We start from the raw sequence: 14,560 nt of genomic DNA on the forward strand, positions 1-14,560 counted from the left end.
GGACGTCTGCAACACCAGATAGTTTGAGATGTCGGGGAACTCGACTGAAGGGTCGTTTTCAAGATCGTATGACAAATCCTTCTTTCCCAGACTGTAGGGGTCGATTCCATTGCACACAGCAATCTTCTGAATATATCTAAAGCCAGCAGTGGCTTCTAGATTACGAGCGTACTCTGATAAGTTATCGCTAGTTATTTGCACTACGGCAACCGTTTAGACCACCAGCTATTTCACTTCCAGTAAAACCGCTAAGAAAAGTCACGTGACTGAAACCCAGCAATATGAGCTGAAATCCTAGTAGTAGAGTAGCCAATCAAAGCGAGCAATTGCTCATATCCAGTGAATATGGGTAGAATAAAATCTATTACACGAAATGCTGTAAGGCTAGTTCACACTCAAATCAGGAATGACTTCGAAATCACTTAGTTTTATAGGATGTTTATGTAAAAACAGAAGAATGTGAGCTGAAAAGTACAATATGAGGGGGGAAAAAAAAAAACAGAGGAAGTAACCTGTACTTGAATGTCTTTGGGATATGTACCTCAGGATATTTGTGATCATGATTCTCATCAATGGTTAAATGCTGAATTAACTGTGCACAGAAGTACGAATCACTTTATGCATTTTCACCTTTAATCCAAAATGATTCAATATAAATCATAAAATATATCAACGACTGTCGCACCTCTCTGCCCCAATACCAACGGGGATTGGACACAGTTAGAGTTAGGCTACTGTGGACGAGTGGTAAGGTGGAAGTTCTGTTCTGTGTTATTATGTTTTTGTTTTCCCTGACGTACGTTATAGACCAAAGATTCTTTGGGCAAGTTAATATGATATATACTGTAGGTTTATGAAGAGAGAGGTATTTATCTCAAAGGTAAATACAAACTATGGCTTATTTGAACTTTATTAGTTACAGCGTAAGAGGAATTAATAACCCAATCAAGAGGGGAAAAATAAAAAAATTATGGGGCAACTAAAGAAACTACAATGTTCAGTGGCTCTTATTCAAGAAACTCATTTATCTGAGACAGAGCACTTAAAATTTAAAAGAGAGTGGATTGACCAGAGTTACAGTGTATCATGTAGGAAAGGAAAGAAGAAAGGGGTGGCCATACTTTTCAACAAATCTGTATATGTGACGAGTCATGGAATCCACGGACACGTGTCGGCCGAAACGAATCCGAGAAAATCGCAAAAGATTTTCTCGGATTCGTTTCGGCCGACACGGGTCCGTGGATTCCATGACTCGTCACATATTACAATAATGAAAAAACTTTTCAAGATGAAGAAGGTTGCCATGTCATGGTGGTTGGAACGACTGGAGGCATAAAGATAACCATCTTAAATACATATGCTCCAAATGAAGACTGCCCCCACTTTTTTTTTAAAAAGATGGCAACTCTTGTGGCAGACACAGATGAGGGGATTATAATTATGGGAGAGGCTTTCAATTGTATACTAAACACAAAATTTGACAGACTGCCTGTAAGGATAAAACCTCAATCTAAGATATCTAAGGGCCTATCAAATATGATGAAAGAATTGGGCCTAGCAGATGTTTGGAGACATCTTCACCCTAATGACAGAGATTCTACATTCATGTCGCAAGTATATGGAAGCTACTCAAGGATGGACTACTTTTGTATGTCAAAACAAGACCGTCACTGAGTAAAAGAAAGCACAGTTGAGCCAATCACTATCTCTGATCATAGCCCAGTTACTACGAAAATTAATTTAGGATTAGACAATCGGTTTAAGCACTGGAGGCTCAATGTATCATTACTAGCAGATACTCATACTAAACAAGAAATACAGGCAGCCCTGTCGGAGTACTTTGCCATAAATGACGACGGTAACATCTCTCCCGCAATTGAATGGAATGCCAGTAAGGCCACAATTAAAGGGGAACAAAACGGTTAGTATCATGGAACACCCCAGAACTGTTGTCATCATAATATTCCTCTTAAAATGGACAATGATTTACTGTAAATGCCCCTCCCTCTGTAAGGGGTGGCTCTCTCTGATTTTAAAGTGCATATTCTGGACTAATTTTGTGGTTTTTTTATATGAAAGTATGCCCCTTTACACACTCATCCAGAAGGGTAATTTTGCACAAGGCCATCTGTCTACAGCAGAAAAAATAAAATAAAACGCGTCTGGAAAAATCTCAAGGGAGTCTGGAGCCAGATTCGTGACGTTACCTGCGGAAGCGCCAGCAGGCTGCACGAGCTTTGCACGGTTTCAGTGCACAGCCTGTGTAGACCAAGCGCTCCCATTTCTCTCTCATTGTCCGGTCTTTTGGGAAACGATGAGTACTAATCCCGTCATGATTGGTGTTGCTACACCCTCCTACGATACATCTGTTAACCATTTTAATAATTACGTGATAACGTTGAAGAAATTTGCAGAAAACCACCAGGTCGTTTTCCCATAAACAAACCAGCGCTGACGTAGGATTCAGAGGGAGGCGTCCCGCACGCGACGTCACGAAAATCAATGTTTCCCGGGAAATTCAAATGCAAAGTGTTTTCAGAGGCGGACCAATTCGCCTCAAATGGCTTGATTTCAACGGAATTTTTCTGGTATTGCACAAGGTAAAAAAAAATTGCAGAGAATGCAGAATGTTACAGATATTTGACCAAAGTTTAATATAAAATAGAAGGATTACATTGATCTTGCGCCTGAATTTACCCGTGATATGCACTTTAAGCTCTCTCTTCTATATTCTAACAATTTTTTTAAATAGGTTTTATGTCAGGGAATGTTCTGCTCTTGCTCTGGAAAATGAAAAATTTTAATAAAAAGTTCAATCTATCAACTATCCCCTTCCACATTCAAATACAGTACTTACAGGGGCTTCTGATGTCACCGAAATACATGAAGAGAATAACTGAAATGGTGCAACACATTTTTCATTAACGCGAACTGCATTCTTGTTTAGTTTCCAGGCTGCTCCAGGTCAAGCCTGTACTCAAATAAAGTGAAGTTGGTGATCTTGGCAACCAACTCTGGGAAAAGAAACTCCCGAACCCTCTTGTAACCCATATTTTCATACAGCTTCTGAGCATCTGTCTGTACAATTGAAGTATATAGTACCACAGCTGGAAAGCCCCGCAGCTGAGCAAAGTCAGTCACGGTGCGGCATAGGGCTTTGGCGATGCCCCTCCCACGGTGAGAGTATTTTACTGACATGCGCTTAAGCTCCAGGCAGCCCTCAATGCGCTTGGCAGGGAGGCACGCCACTGTGCCCACCACCCGACCCTGGCACTCGGCCACCCAAAAGCAGGAATTGGCCACCTCCATGTACGTTTCCCGGATATTGTTAAGGTCATTGCTCAGGGAAATTTGGATGTACTTGGAAAACATGTAACAGATTCCCTGGCGCCCTGCAGCCAGCAGCAGTGTAACAGCCAGGATGGGCAGCAAGATGGACTTAGAGCTGGTCAGCAGAGCGCAGAACACACATGCTAGCAACATCTGGGTGTGAGGCTGCTTCAGCACGTGCATGCATGAGGATGGCACATGCTCGCTCATTCCAAGTGTGAAGATCTCCTTCACGTCTTCCTCATCATCATCCTCATAGTGACGAATCTGCACTTCTGCCATGGCCTTCAAACCAAATACACACAGTGCCACTGATTACACTCAAATTTCAGCAAGTAGCTGCAGGGCTGAGCAGGTGAGATATAAAATCGGCATCTATAAACAGGAAGCTGACAACATTAATGCATTTACAATTAACTTGTGCAGTTGTGTTTACAGAGAGCACAGTTTATAGCTAACAACTGACTGCAAACACAAATCCAGAGACACAAAGAAAGTGTTTAAAGGTCATAGGCAAAGGTTTTCAGTTTATGCACATTTGAAACTTTATATGTTAAAAAACCCTCTGTAATTTTCTTCTGGTCCCAAGAAGTATTGTTAATAAGTAATAATTAAAATAAAAGTTAGCGCGGATCGCGGCGAATTTCTGCTCGGTGAATTTCGTGACCACTCGGCGCGTGACATCATTCATGGCAAACAAATCGCTTGAGTTGAGTCCACTTCCGTTTATTTGCATTGCCGTTCGGCTTGAGTGCAGACGTGCGTTCGGGAATTTCCAAAGAGAAAACCCATGCCTTATTGTTGTGCAGTGAACTGTAACAACGGGACGGGTTCAGGAAGAAGTTTTTACCTTTTTCCAAGAGAGGAGAAGAGGCGGAGAGAGTGGATTGTGCGCGTGAAGCGAGAGGGTTGGCAGCCGGGTAAATACGCCACTCTGTGCTCCGATCACTTGGATGACGATTCATTTTTGAAGAATCCCCATCTGTTGGAGAGTTTAGGTGTCAGTGTCGGACAGAGAAGGCTCAAACCTGACGCTGTTCTGACAAAATTCGAACACAAAATCAAGCAGTCAAAGAAGAAACGGAGCAGCAACGCTCAAGCAAAAAGGAGAAGCTTGGAGGTAAACATTTTTACCTTTGCTTGCAATTGACAAGTCAAGAATCCCGAGGGATCCTTGTGGAAATGAGAAAAAAGGGATTTTCCTAGCTTAGAGTCGGCTATAAATAGTATAATGCTTGTATTACTATTAGCAATGTAAACGAATCTACGTTATATTATAGGGATTATGTGTGTGCCCGTGTGGTTTAATTATTCTTCAAAAGGGCTCTTATTTAGTATTACGACAAAAGTAAGAATTTATCATAACTACCAGGATAAATCGTTTGGGCGCGAGTCTTGTTGAGGTCCGGGGTCACCGCGATCAGAGTCGGCCGAGTCGCTGTCCGATTCCGAGGCTGCACGGTCAAACCAGTGAGCCACATTCACCGCGGCCATAGGTTCATACATATATACACTATTTTGCCAAAAGTATTTGCTCACCCATCCAAATTATTGGAATCAGGTGTTCCAATCACTTCCATGGCCACAGGTGTATAAAATCAAGCACCTAGGCACGCAGACTGTTTTTACAGTTTGGAGTTGGCCCCTTCCTCTTCCAACATGACTGTGCACCAGTGCACAAAGCAAGGTCCATAAAGACATGGATGACAGAGTCTGGTGTGGATGAACTTGACTGGCCTGCACGGAGTCCTGACCTCAACCTGATAGAACACCTTTGGGATGAATTAGAGCGGAGACTGAGAGCCAGGCCTTCTCGTCCAACATCAGTGTGTGACCTCACAAATGCGCTTCTGGAAGAATGGTCAAAAATTCCCATAAACACACTCCTAAACCTTGTGGACAGCCTTCCCAGAAGAGTTGAAGCCGTTCTAGCTGCAAAGGTTGGACCGACGTCATATTGAACCCTATGGATTAGGAATGGGATGTCACTTAAGCTCATATGTGAGTCAAGGCAGGTGAGCGAATACTTTTGGCAATATAGTGTAGTTTCACCTCTCGATATTCAATTTGGAGAGTTCTCACTTCAAAATCGCTATCGCTTTCAGACATTTTACACAACCTCTCACGACCAAAGTCCGTACACGTGTGCTCAGTTCGCAAGTAAACACAGAGCTGCTCCCAGTCCGTTTGGCTTAAATGACGTCACGACGACGGTCCCCTGGCAGTGAAAGTGTGCATAAGTGAGATATAAACAAGCCTTTGGAACTTGCGCAAACCAGTATATTTTAACCGTTTTATTCAATTTTAGGGTGCGAATTAGACACCAGGAAGATTGAATTCGCTTTTTGGGTCGTTCTTCTAGAAAATAAAGTTGATACTCTACATTCCACCTCCGACCCTTGCCTATGACCTTTTACGATACAATGATCTCAACAGGGACATAAAAACAGGAGGAAATGAACCGGTTCACCTAAGTTTGATTTTTTTAAATTAATTGTTTCCAGTGGGGGCGGCACGGTGGTGTAGTGGTTAGCGCTGTCGCCTCACAGCAAGAAGGTCCGGGTTCGAGCCCCGTGGCCGGCGAGGGCCTTTCTGTGCGGAGTTTGCATGTTCTCCCCGTGTCCGCGTGGGTTTCCTCCGGGTGCTCCGGTTTCCCCCGCACTCCAAAGACATGCAGGTTAGGTTAACTGGTGACTCTAAATTGACCGTAGGTGTGAATGTGAGTGTGAATGGTTGTCTGTGTCTATGTGTCAGCCCTGTGATGACCTGGCGACTTGTCCAGGGTGTACCCCGCCTTTCACCCGTAGTCAGCTGGGATAGGCTCCAGCTTGCCTGCGACCCTGTAGAACAGGATAAAGCGGCTAGAGATAATGAGAATGAGATGTTTCCAGTGGTGTCTAGCTTGACCTTCTACCTCCAGTAGGACTATACAGACTTCAGTGAAACTATGACTGTATATGTGACTAAGTGTTCACATGTCCACAGTCAGCTGACCAACTGACCCTCACTTCACCTTTGCAGCACATCAACCCCAGAGGAATGGAAAACTGAATTCTCCTGTGATATTAAATAAAATTAAATACTTAATCTGATCCTCAGCACTAAATATATGCTTTAAATAAAGGAAATGACTTTGCCAAGGCGAACTGAGGGTTACTTGTGATAATGAATACAAAAGTGGGTTAAATAACTCACAATACATTAACATACAGTCAGAGAGTTTGATAAATATATTGTTGGGTTTTTAACAGCAATGTGTTTACCAATGGTTTTGTTTATTTACTAACCTTTCCCGAGCCCGACTCAGTTCTTCTTCCGCTTCTTCTTCTATTAGCTGTTAGCTAGTGAGCTTCAACCCCGAGCTCTATATAACATATGGGGAGCTCATAGACTCGTCAGAGTGTCGTCATCTGGCCGCCATATTACCACTCCCATCGCGTGTATCTGGTTTGTGTGTTAAGCTGTCCTATCCGATCAAATTTGCCCCAAGAAAAGTATCTCCTGACTTTTCCCCCCTTTCATTACCTCCTCTTGTTTTCTCCACATTACCCACATTCTTTACATATCTTTGTAGCACTCCCCTTCACTGTTATTGTTTTTTTTTTCTTTTCCAGTCCAGTCTCTGATCATTGTTTGTTTTGAACGGCTCTTTTACTACTATCATTTTTTTAAGGAGATTATTTCAGTTTTTCCTCTTATACGGTGTATCTTTCTCTTTCATGTATTTCTTCTTCCGGGCGGCACGGTGGTGTAGTGGTTAGCGCTGTCGCCTCACAGCAAGAAGGTCCGGGTTCGAGCCCCGTGGCCGGCGAGGGCCTTCCTATGAGGAGTTTGCATGTTCTCCCCGTGTCCGCGTGGGTTTCCTCCGGGTGCTCCGGTTTCCCCCACAGTCCAAAGACATGCAGGTTAGGTTAACTGGTGATTCTAAATTGACCGTAGGTGTGAATGTGAGTGTGAATGGTTGTCTGTGTCTATGTGTCAGCCCTGTGATGACCTGGCGACTTGTCCAGGGTGTACCCCGCCTTTCGCCCGTAGTCAGCTGGGATAGGCTCCAGCTTGCCTGCGACCCTGTAGAACAGGATAAAGCGGCTAGAGATAATGAGATGAGATATTTCTTCTTCCTTTCATTAATTAATTCATTCATTTATATGTATATATAAATAATACACAAAGGCTGTACAATACTTCTTTTCTATTTAGCACAGTTATTGAAACAGGATTATTTTCCTCATGTTTGCCAGGGTGGCACAGTGGTGTAGTGATTAACACTGTCACCTCACAGCAAGAAGGTCCTGGGTTCGAGCCCAGTGGCCGACAGGGACCTTTCTGCGTGGGTTTCCTCCGGGTGCTCCGGTTTCCCCCAAAGACATGCAGGTTAGGTTAACTGGTGACACTAAATTGACCGTAGGTGTGAATGGTTGTCTGTGTCTATGTGTCAGCCCTGTGATGACCTGGTGACTTGTCCAGGGTGTACCCCGCCTCTCACCCATAGTCAGCTGGGATAGGCTCCAGCTTGCCTGCGACCCTGTAGAACAGGATAAGCGGCTACGGATGGATAGACGTTGTTTGCCATTTTCACTTCATTCTCACGTCTTAACAGTATTTACTGGTCACATAATTCACTATCATTTTAGACACAAACCATGCAGTGTTTAGCAAATGGGGTAACTTTTAACATTGTATTTCTCATTGCATTTGTGTACTATGTCCGACAGGATGGATGCAGGCAGCACCATCTTGCCAAATGCTTCAACGAGAAGATAACTGGACTGGACCCACACTCCACAAGCAGTTAACAAAACTCCTCTTGCATAGGCATGAATGATTTCATTTTCCAATGCATACATCATTCATAATTCTGATAAAAGTTGTATTTGAGCTTTCTTTTTCTGTCCTCCTGTGTAAAGTCCACAAGTGGAGGCCATCTGATCTGCTTTAATATCAACAGATCTTCATTTGAGGTACGTGAATCTTTTCATCATGGCACACCTTCAGCCTGTTCAGTGTGCTGAGTGCAGGATGTTTAGTCATTCTTCCTCTGTCACTAGCGATAGCTCTATTAGCTTTACTTGTGATAAGTACAGATTAGTTAGCTCTCTGACGGAGAAGATTACAGTGCTAGAAGCGCGTGTCCAGGCTTTAGAGCAGGTTAGTGAGCATGAGAACAGTGTAGTTTCTGTTAGGGAAAGTCTGGACGCCCTAGGTGGAGTTAGTAATCCCCCAACTCCGGCATTAGAGCCCTTACAGCGAGGCGAATGGGTGACGGCTCGGCGGCATAAGCGTAGAGCCAAAGCTACCACTGAGGCTCGCCCACGGGAGCACCACTCCTCTCCGCATCACGTGTCGAACAGGTTTGCTCTCCTTAGTGATGCACCCACTGAGAAACCTGAAAGAGCTCTGGTTATAGGGGACTCTATCATACGGCACGTGAAATTAGCTCAGCCTTTAGGGGCACCAGCAGCTTTAGTCAGGTGTATACCGGGAGCCAGGGCGCCGGACATAGCAGGTAATCTCAGGGTCCTAGGCAAGCATAGGTTCTCAAAGATAGTTATCCATGCAGGAGCTAATGATATACGCCTTCGTCAGGCTGAGGTTACTAAGAGTAACTTTGTAGAGGTGTTTAAATTAGCGAAGGCGATGGCCGATGCTGTAGTATGCTCTGGCCCCATCCCAATGCGGCGTGGCGATGTAGCTTACAGCAGGTTATGGTCGCTGAACTGCTGGCTGTCCAGGTGGTGCTCTGAAAACAGTGTGGGCTTTATAGATAATTGGGCTAATTTTGAGGGCACTGCTGGCCTGTTAGGGCGGGACGGTATCCATCCCACTCGGGAAGGTGCTGCTCTCATTTCCTGCAGCATAGGTCATAGTCTCAGAACAGGCCTAGTTAATTTCTGACAATCCAGAGCCAAGGCCAGGGAGCAGACGAACAGGCTAAACCGACTGTCTGCTAGCTGCACAGAGTCGTCACTCAGGGCCCACTACATCGAGACTGTGTCTGTTCCCCGAGCTCAACAAAAAGGTAGAAATTTTCAGAGTGTTTGTTCCAGTAACCTAATCAATATAAAATTAGATCATACTGACTGTACAGCTGCTGCCAGCACCTTTGATCTAAAGGTAGGGCTATTAAATATTAGATCTCTTACATCTAAAGCGCTAATGGTTAATGAACTCATTACTGATCAGGAGTTTAATGTACTGTGTTTAACAGAAACGTGGATTAAGCCAAATGAATATATAGCATTAAATGAAGCGAGTCCTCCTGGATACAGTTATATACACCAGCCTCGTCTAACTGGCAGAGGAGGAGGCGTCGCAGTTATTTATAACGATTATCTAGGTGTAACACACAAACCTGGTTATAAATTTAATACATTTGAAGTTCTTCATACTCATATAATGTATGTAGCCTCAAAAAATAAGTCTACCCAGTTAATTCCATTGCTTATTATTTACAGGCCCCCGGGGCCATATTCTGAGTTTCTTTCTGAATTTGCAGATTTTATCTCAGATCTGGTTATTTCCTTAGACAAAGCTTTAGTTGGTGGATATTTTAATATCCACTTCGATAACCCAGAAGACCCTTTAAAAACAGCGTTTGTGTCCATCTTAGATTCAGTCGGGATTAAGCAGAATGTCATAGGACCGACCCATAATGGTGGTCACACCCTTGATCTAATACTAACATTCAGATTAAACGTAGACAATATAGTCATACTTCCACAGTCTGAAGTTATCTCAGATCATTGTCTCATCTCATTCAAAATATGTCTGAGTAATAATATATGCACCTCACCACGCTACTGTATTAAACGTACTTTCACGTCAACTACTGCACAGAGCTTTATAAATGATCTCCCAGAGCTGTCAACTTTGATTGGGTCACTGTCAGCCCCTGCAGAACTTGATCAGGCAACTGAATGCTTAGAGTCAACATTCCGCCATACTTTAGATAATGTAGCTCCTCTAAAAAGGAAAATGGTCAGAGACAAAAAATTAGCACCCTGGTATAATGATGACACTCGCACATTAAAACAGACCACTCGAAAATTAGAATGTAAATGGCGTCAAACAAAATTGGTAGTGTTCAAATTAGCTTGGAAGGAGAGCTTCCTGAAGTATAGAAAAGCTCTTAGTGCTGCGAGATCAACATATTTCTCCTCCCTAATAGAAGATAACAAAAATAATCCTAGATTCCTATTTAATACTGTAGCAAAATTAACCAGGAATAAGTCCACTATCAACACATGCACACCTGCAGTATGTAGTCGCAACGACTTCATTAATTTTTTTAATGACAAAATTGAGAATATCCGACAAAAAATTCAAACTACTAATTTAAGGTTAGACAATGAAAGTGACCCTGTAGTTAACAATATAACTGTATCAGATCATCAGTTAGAATGTTTTACTCCCCTAAAAGAAACTGAATTACTTTCATTAATCTCTACATCAAAAGCCTCAACTTGCGTACTAGATCCCTTACCGACACATCTATTCAAACAGATAATGCCTGGAGTAATTGAACCGCTTCTAAAAATAATAAATTCTCTTATGATTGGCTATGTACCCAAATCCTTTAAACTAGCAGTTATCAAACCCCTGATTAAAAAACCTGACCTTGATCCCTGTCAGCTGTCCAATTATCGGCCAATATCAAACCTCCCCTTTATCTCCAAGATCCTTGAAAAAGCTGTGGCACAGCAGTTATGCTCATATTTACATAGGAATAACATCCATGAAATGTATCAGTCAGGATTTAGACCTCATCATAGCACAGAGACAGCACTGGTTAAAGTAGTAAAGGACCTACTGTTGGCGTCTGATCAGGGCTGTGTCTCGCTGCTTGTGTTGCTTGACCTTAGTGCAGCATTTGATACCATTGATCATTCCATTCTTCTGGATAGACTAGAAAATGTTGTGGGAGTTAAGGGAATGGCCCTCTCCTGGCTCAGGTCTTATCTAACTGATCGTTATCAGTATGTTGATATAAATGGTGATATTTCTAGATGTACCGAGGTAAAGTTTGGTGTTCCACAAGGTTCTGTCTTGGGTCCACTGCTTTTTTCTCTATATATGTTACCTCTGGGCGATATTATTCGTAAACATTGTATTAGTTTCCACTGTTATGCTGATGACACACAGTTGTATGTCTCTGCAAAACCTGATGAGAGACACCAGCTTAATAGAATTGAGGAATGTGTTAAGGACATTAGACACTGGATGCTTATTAATTTCCTTCTGCTTAACTCTGACAAGACTGAAGTACTTGTGCTAGGACCACATACAGCTAGAAGTAAGTTTTCTGATTACACAGTAACTCTGGATGGCCTTTCTGTTTCTTCATGTGCAGCAGTAAAAGACCTCAGAGTGATTATTGACCCCAGTCTTTCATTCGAAACTCACATTGATAACATCACCCGGATAGCTTTCTTTCATCTCAGAAATATTGCAAAGATAAGAAATTTAATGTCATTGCATGATGCAGAAAAACTAGTCCATGCTTTCGTTACCTCCAGGTTGGATTATTGTAATGCCTTACTGTCTGGATGTTCCAATAAGTGCATAAACAAGCTCCAATTAGTTCAAAATGCAGCAGCAAGAGTCCTTACTAGAACTAGAAAATATGACCATATCACGCCTGTCTTATCCACACCGCATTGGCTCCCAATCAAATTTCGTATTGATTATAAAATACTACTATTGACCTTTAAAGCACTAAATGGTCTCGCACCACAGTACCTGAGTGAACTTCTGCTCCTCTATGACCCGCCACGCCTACTTAGATCAAAAGGTGCAGGCTATCTGCTGGTACCTCGTATAGTGAAGGCTACATCAGGGGGCAGAGCCTTTTCTTACAAAGCCCCACTGTTATGGAACAGCCTTCCAAGTAATGTTCGGGAATCAGACACTGTCTCAGCATTTAAGTCTAGGCTGAAAACATATCTGTTTAGTCAACCCTTTTGTTAATGGTGTTTATGAGGTAAAGGTGGAGATCTGGAGGGTCCTCAGACATAGAGTGTTTTGGTAAACTGGGATGTATGGATGCTGTCAGTCCCCACTCGCTTGCTCACTCGAGTTTGTTGACGGTGTAGTGGCTGGCTGCTTTATGTCCCGGGGCTCCCTCATGCCTGTGTTACCTTCTGGCTCTCTCCTTTTAGTTATGCTGTCATAGTTAGTTGCCGGAGTCCCTGCTTGTACTCGGTGCAATATGTATACTGTTCCTACTTATTCAGGTGACATTGGGCATACCTAACCACCTGTGTTTTCTTTCCCTCCCCCCCACCCCAAATCTGTCCCTCTGCGTTACATGGAGTCAACAGGAAATCTTTTGGTGGAGAGGGTAGAGACCTCGACTGGCTATCGTAGCCTGCAGGGAATCGGCCGTCAGACATTCTGTCGCATGTCCCAGACCCGGTGAAATGTAACTGAATTGTCTTGGCCAGCCCTGCCCTAAGGGTCCCATCTGCATCTCATCATTGCTGAGGAGTGTGCTCCCATCACCCAATCAAGCATCCAGCCAGAGCAGGTCATGATATATTTTACCATATTAACATGCCATTGTTGTGTGTTATGCCTGATGTAAAGACTCTTGTCTCTGCGAGCCTACCACACAGATTTAATACTTGTCATTTTTAGGGCATACCTAACAACGTGTTTTCTTTCTCTCTCTCTCCCCCCCCCCCCCCCATCTGTCCCTCTGAGTTACATGTTGATCCTGGGATTGAGATGCTGGCCTCTTCTGCCCCTCGGACCTGCTTGATCCATCCTGGTGCCCTGTGTCTGGTCGGAGTTTTATTGCACCGCTCCTGTGAAGGACGGCCTCATGAGGACAGTTGAGGGTTATACCTGTTAAAACTGTTAATATTATAGTCAGGCTGTCTGTTGTTGCCCAAATGAGGATGGGTTCCCTTTTGAGTCTGGTTCCTCTCGAGGTTTCTTCCTCATGTCGTCTGAGGGAGTTTTTCCTTGCCACCGTCGCCACAGGCTTGCTCATTGGGGATAGATTAGGGATAAAATTAGCTCATGTTTTAAGTCGTTCAAATTCTGTAAAGCTGCTCTGCGACAATGTTTATTGTTAAAAGCGCTATACAAATAAACTTGATTTGATTTGTTTGTTACATTGTTTGCCAAGTTGTATTTCTCATTGCAATTTTTTACCACCCCATTTGCTAAACACTGTGTGGTCTTAAAAAGTAAAAGCATCAAAATTGAATTGTTTTGTGTCTAAAATGACAGTGAATTATGTGACCAATAAATATTGTGAAGATATCTCATCTCATCATCTCTAGCCGCTTTATCCTTCTACAGGGTCGCAGGCAAGCTGGAGCCTATCCCAGCTGACTACGGGCGAAAGGCGGGGTACACCCTGGACAAGTCGCCAGGTCATCACAGGGCTGACACATAGACACAGACAACCATTCACACTCACATTCACACCTACGGTCAATTTAGAGTCACCAGTTAACCTAACCTGCATGTCTTTGGACTGTGGGGGAAACCGGAGCACCCGGAGGAAACCCATGCGGACACGGGGAGAACATGCAAACTCCACACAGAAAGGCCCTCGCCGGCCATGGGGCTCAAACCCGGACCTTCTTGCTGTGAGGCGACAGCGCTAACCACTACACCACCGTGCCGCCCCTATTGTGAAGATATGACTGTGAAAATGGCAAATAACATGAGAAAATAATCCTGTTTCAACAACGGTTCTAACCAGAAAGGAAGTATTGTACAGCCTTTGTATTGGTATAATAGATAGATAGATAGATAGATAGATAGATAGATAGATAGATAGATAGATAGATAGATAGATGAAATATACAAAAGAGAAAAATACACTGTATAGGAGAAAAACTGAAATAATCTCTGTAAAAATAATGATAGTAGTAAAAAAAAAAAAAGAGCCATTAAAAAATGATCAGAGACTGAACTGGAAAAGGGAAAAAAAATAACAGTGAAGGGGAACACTGTCAAGATATGTAAGGAATGTGGGTAAAGTTGAGAAAATAAGAGGAGGTAATGAAGGGGGGAGGAGTTAGGAAATACTTTTCTTGGGGCAAATTTGATCGAATACCACGGTTTAACACACAAGTCATATATGCGATGCGAGTGGTAAGATGGCAGCCAGATGGTTTCACTCTGACGAGCCTATGAGCTCCCCAGATTTTATATAAAGCTCAGTGGCTTCAGCGCTCTCCAGCGGAGTAAACGCCATCACTTCCGTGTCAAA

The 14,560-nt window shown here is 43.2% G+C and overlaps 1 protein-coding gene across 3 annotated transcripts; it reads right to left on the reverse strand.

Annotated features, from left to right (window-relative positions):
* Nucleotides 1–1,214: 1,214 nt before the first annotated feature.
* nat8 (N-acetyltransferase 8) lies at nt 1,215–6,692 on the reverse strand. 3 transcript variants are annotated; one of them, XM_060925651.1, is made up of 3 exons: nt 6,618–6,686; nt 4,181–4,312; nt 1,215–3,615 (listed from the first exon to the last, which is right to left on the reverse strand). In XM_060925651.1, the coding sequence occupies exon 3, from the start codon at nt 3,610–3,612 to the stop codon at nt 2,944–2,946; it is 669 nt and encodes a 222-aa protein (XP_060781634.1). In that variant the 5' UTR covers nt 3,613–3,615; nt 4,181–4,312; nt 6,618–6,686; the 3' UTR covers nt 1,215–2,943. The 3 variants fall into 3 exon arrangements, with proteins under 3 accessions (XP_060781634.1, XP_060781633.1, XP_060781635.1); XM_060925650.1 differs by lacking the exon at nt 4,181–4,312 and having other exon boundaries at nt 6,618–6,692; XM_060925652.1 differs by lacking the exons at nt 4,181–4,312; nt 6,618–6,686 and adding an exon at nt 5,801–6,416.
* Between the last annotated feature and the right edge of the window lie 7,868 nt (nt 6,693–14,560).

Source organism: Neoarius graeffei, chromosome 7 (genome assembly GCF_027579695.1).
Source record: "Neoarius graeffei isolate fNeoGra1 chromosome 7, fNeoGra1.pri, whole genome shotgun sequence".
NCBI lineage: Eukaryota > Metazoa > Chordata > Actinopteri > Siluriformes > Ariidae > Neoarius > Neoarius graeffei.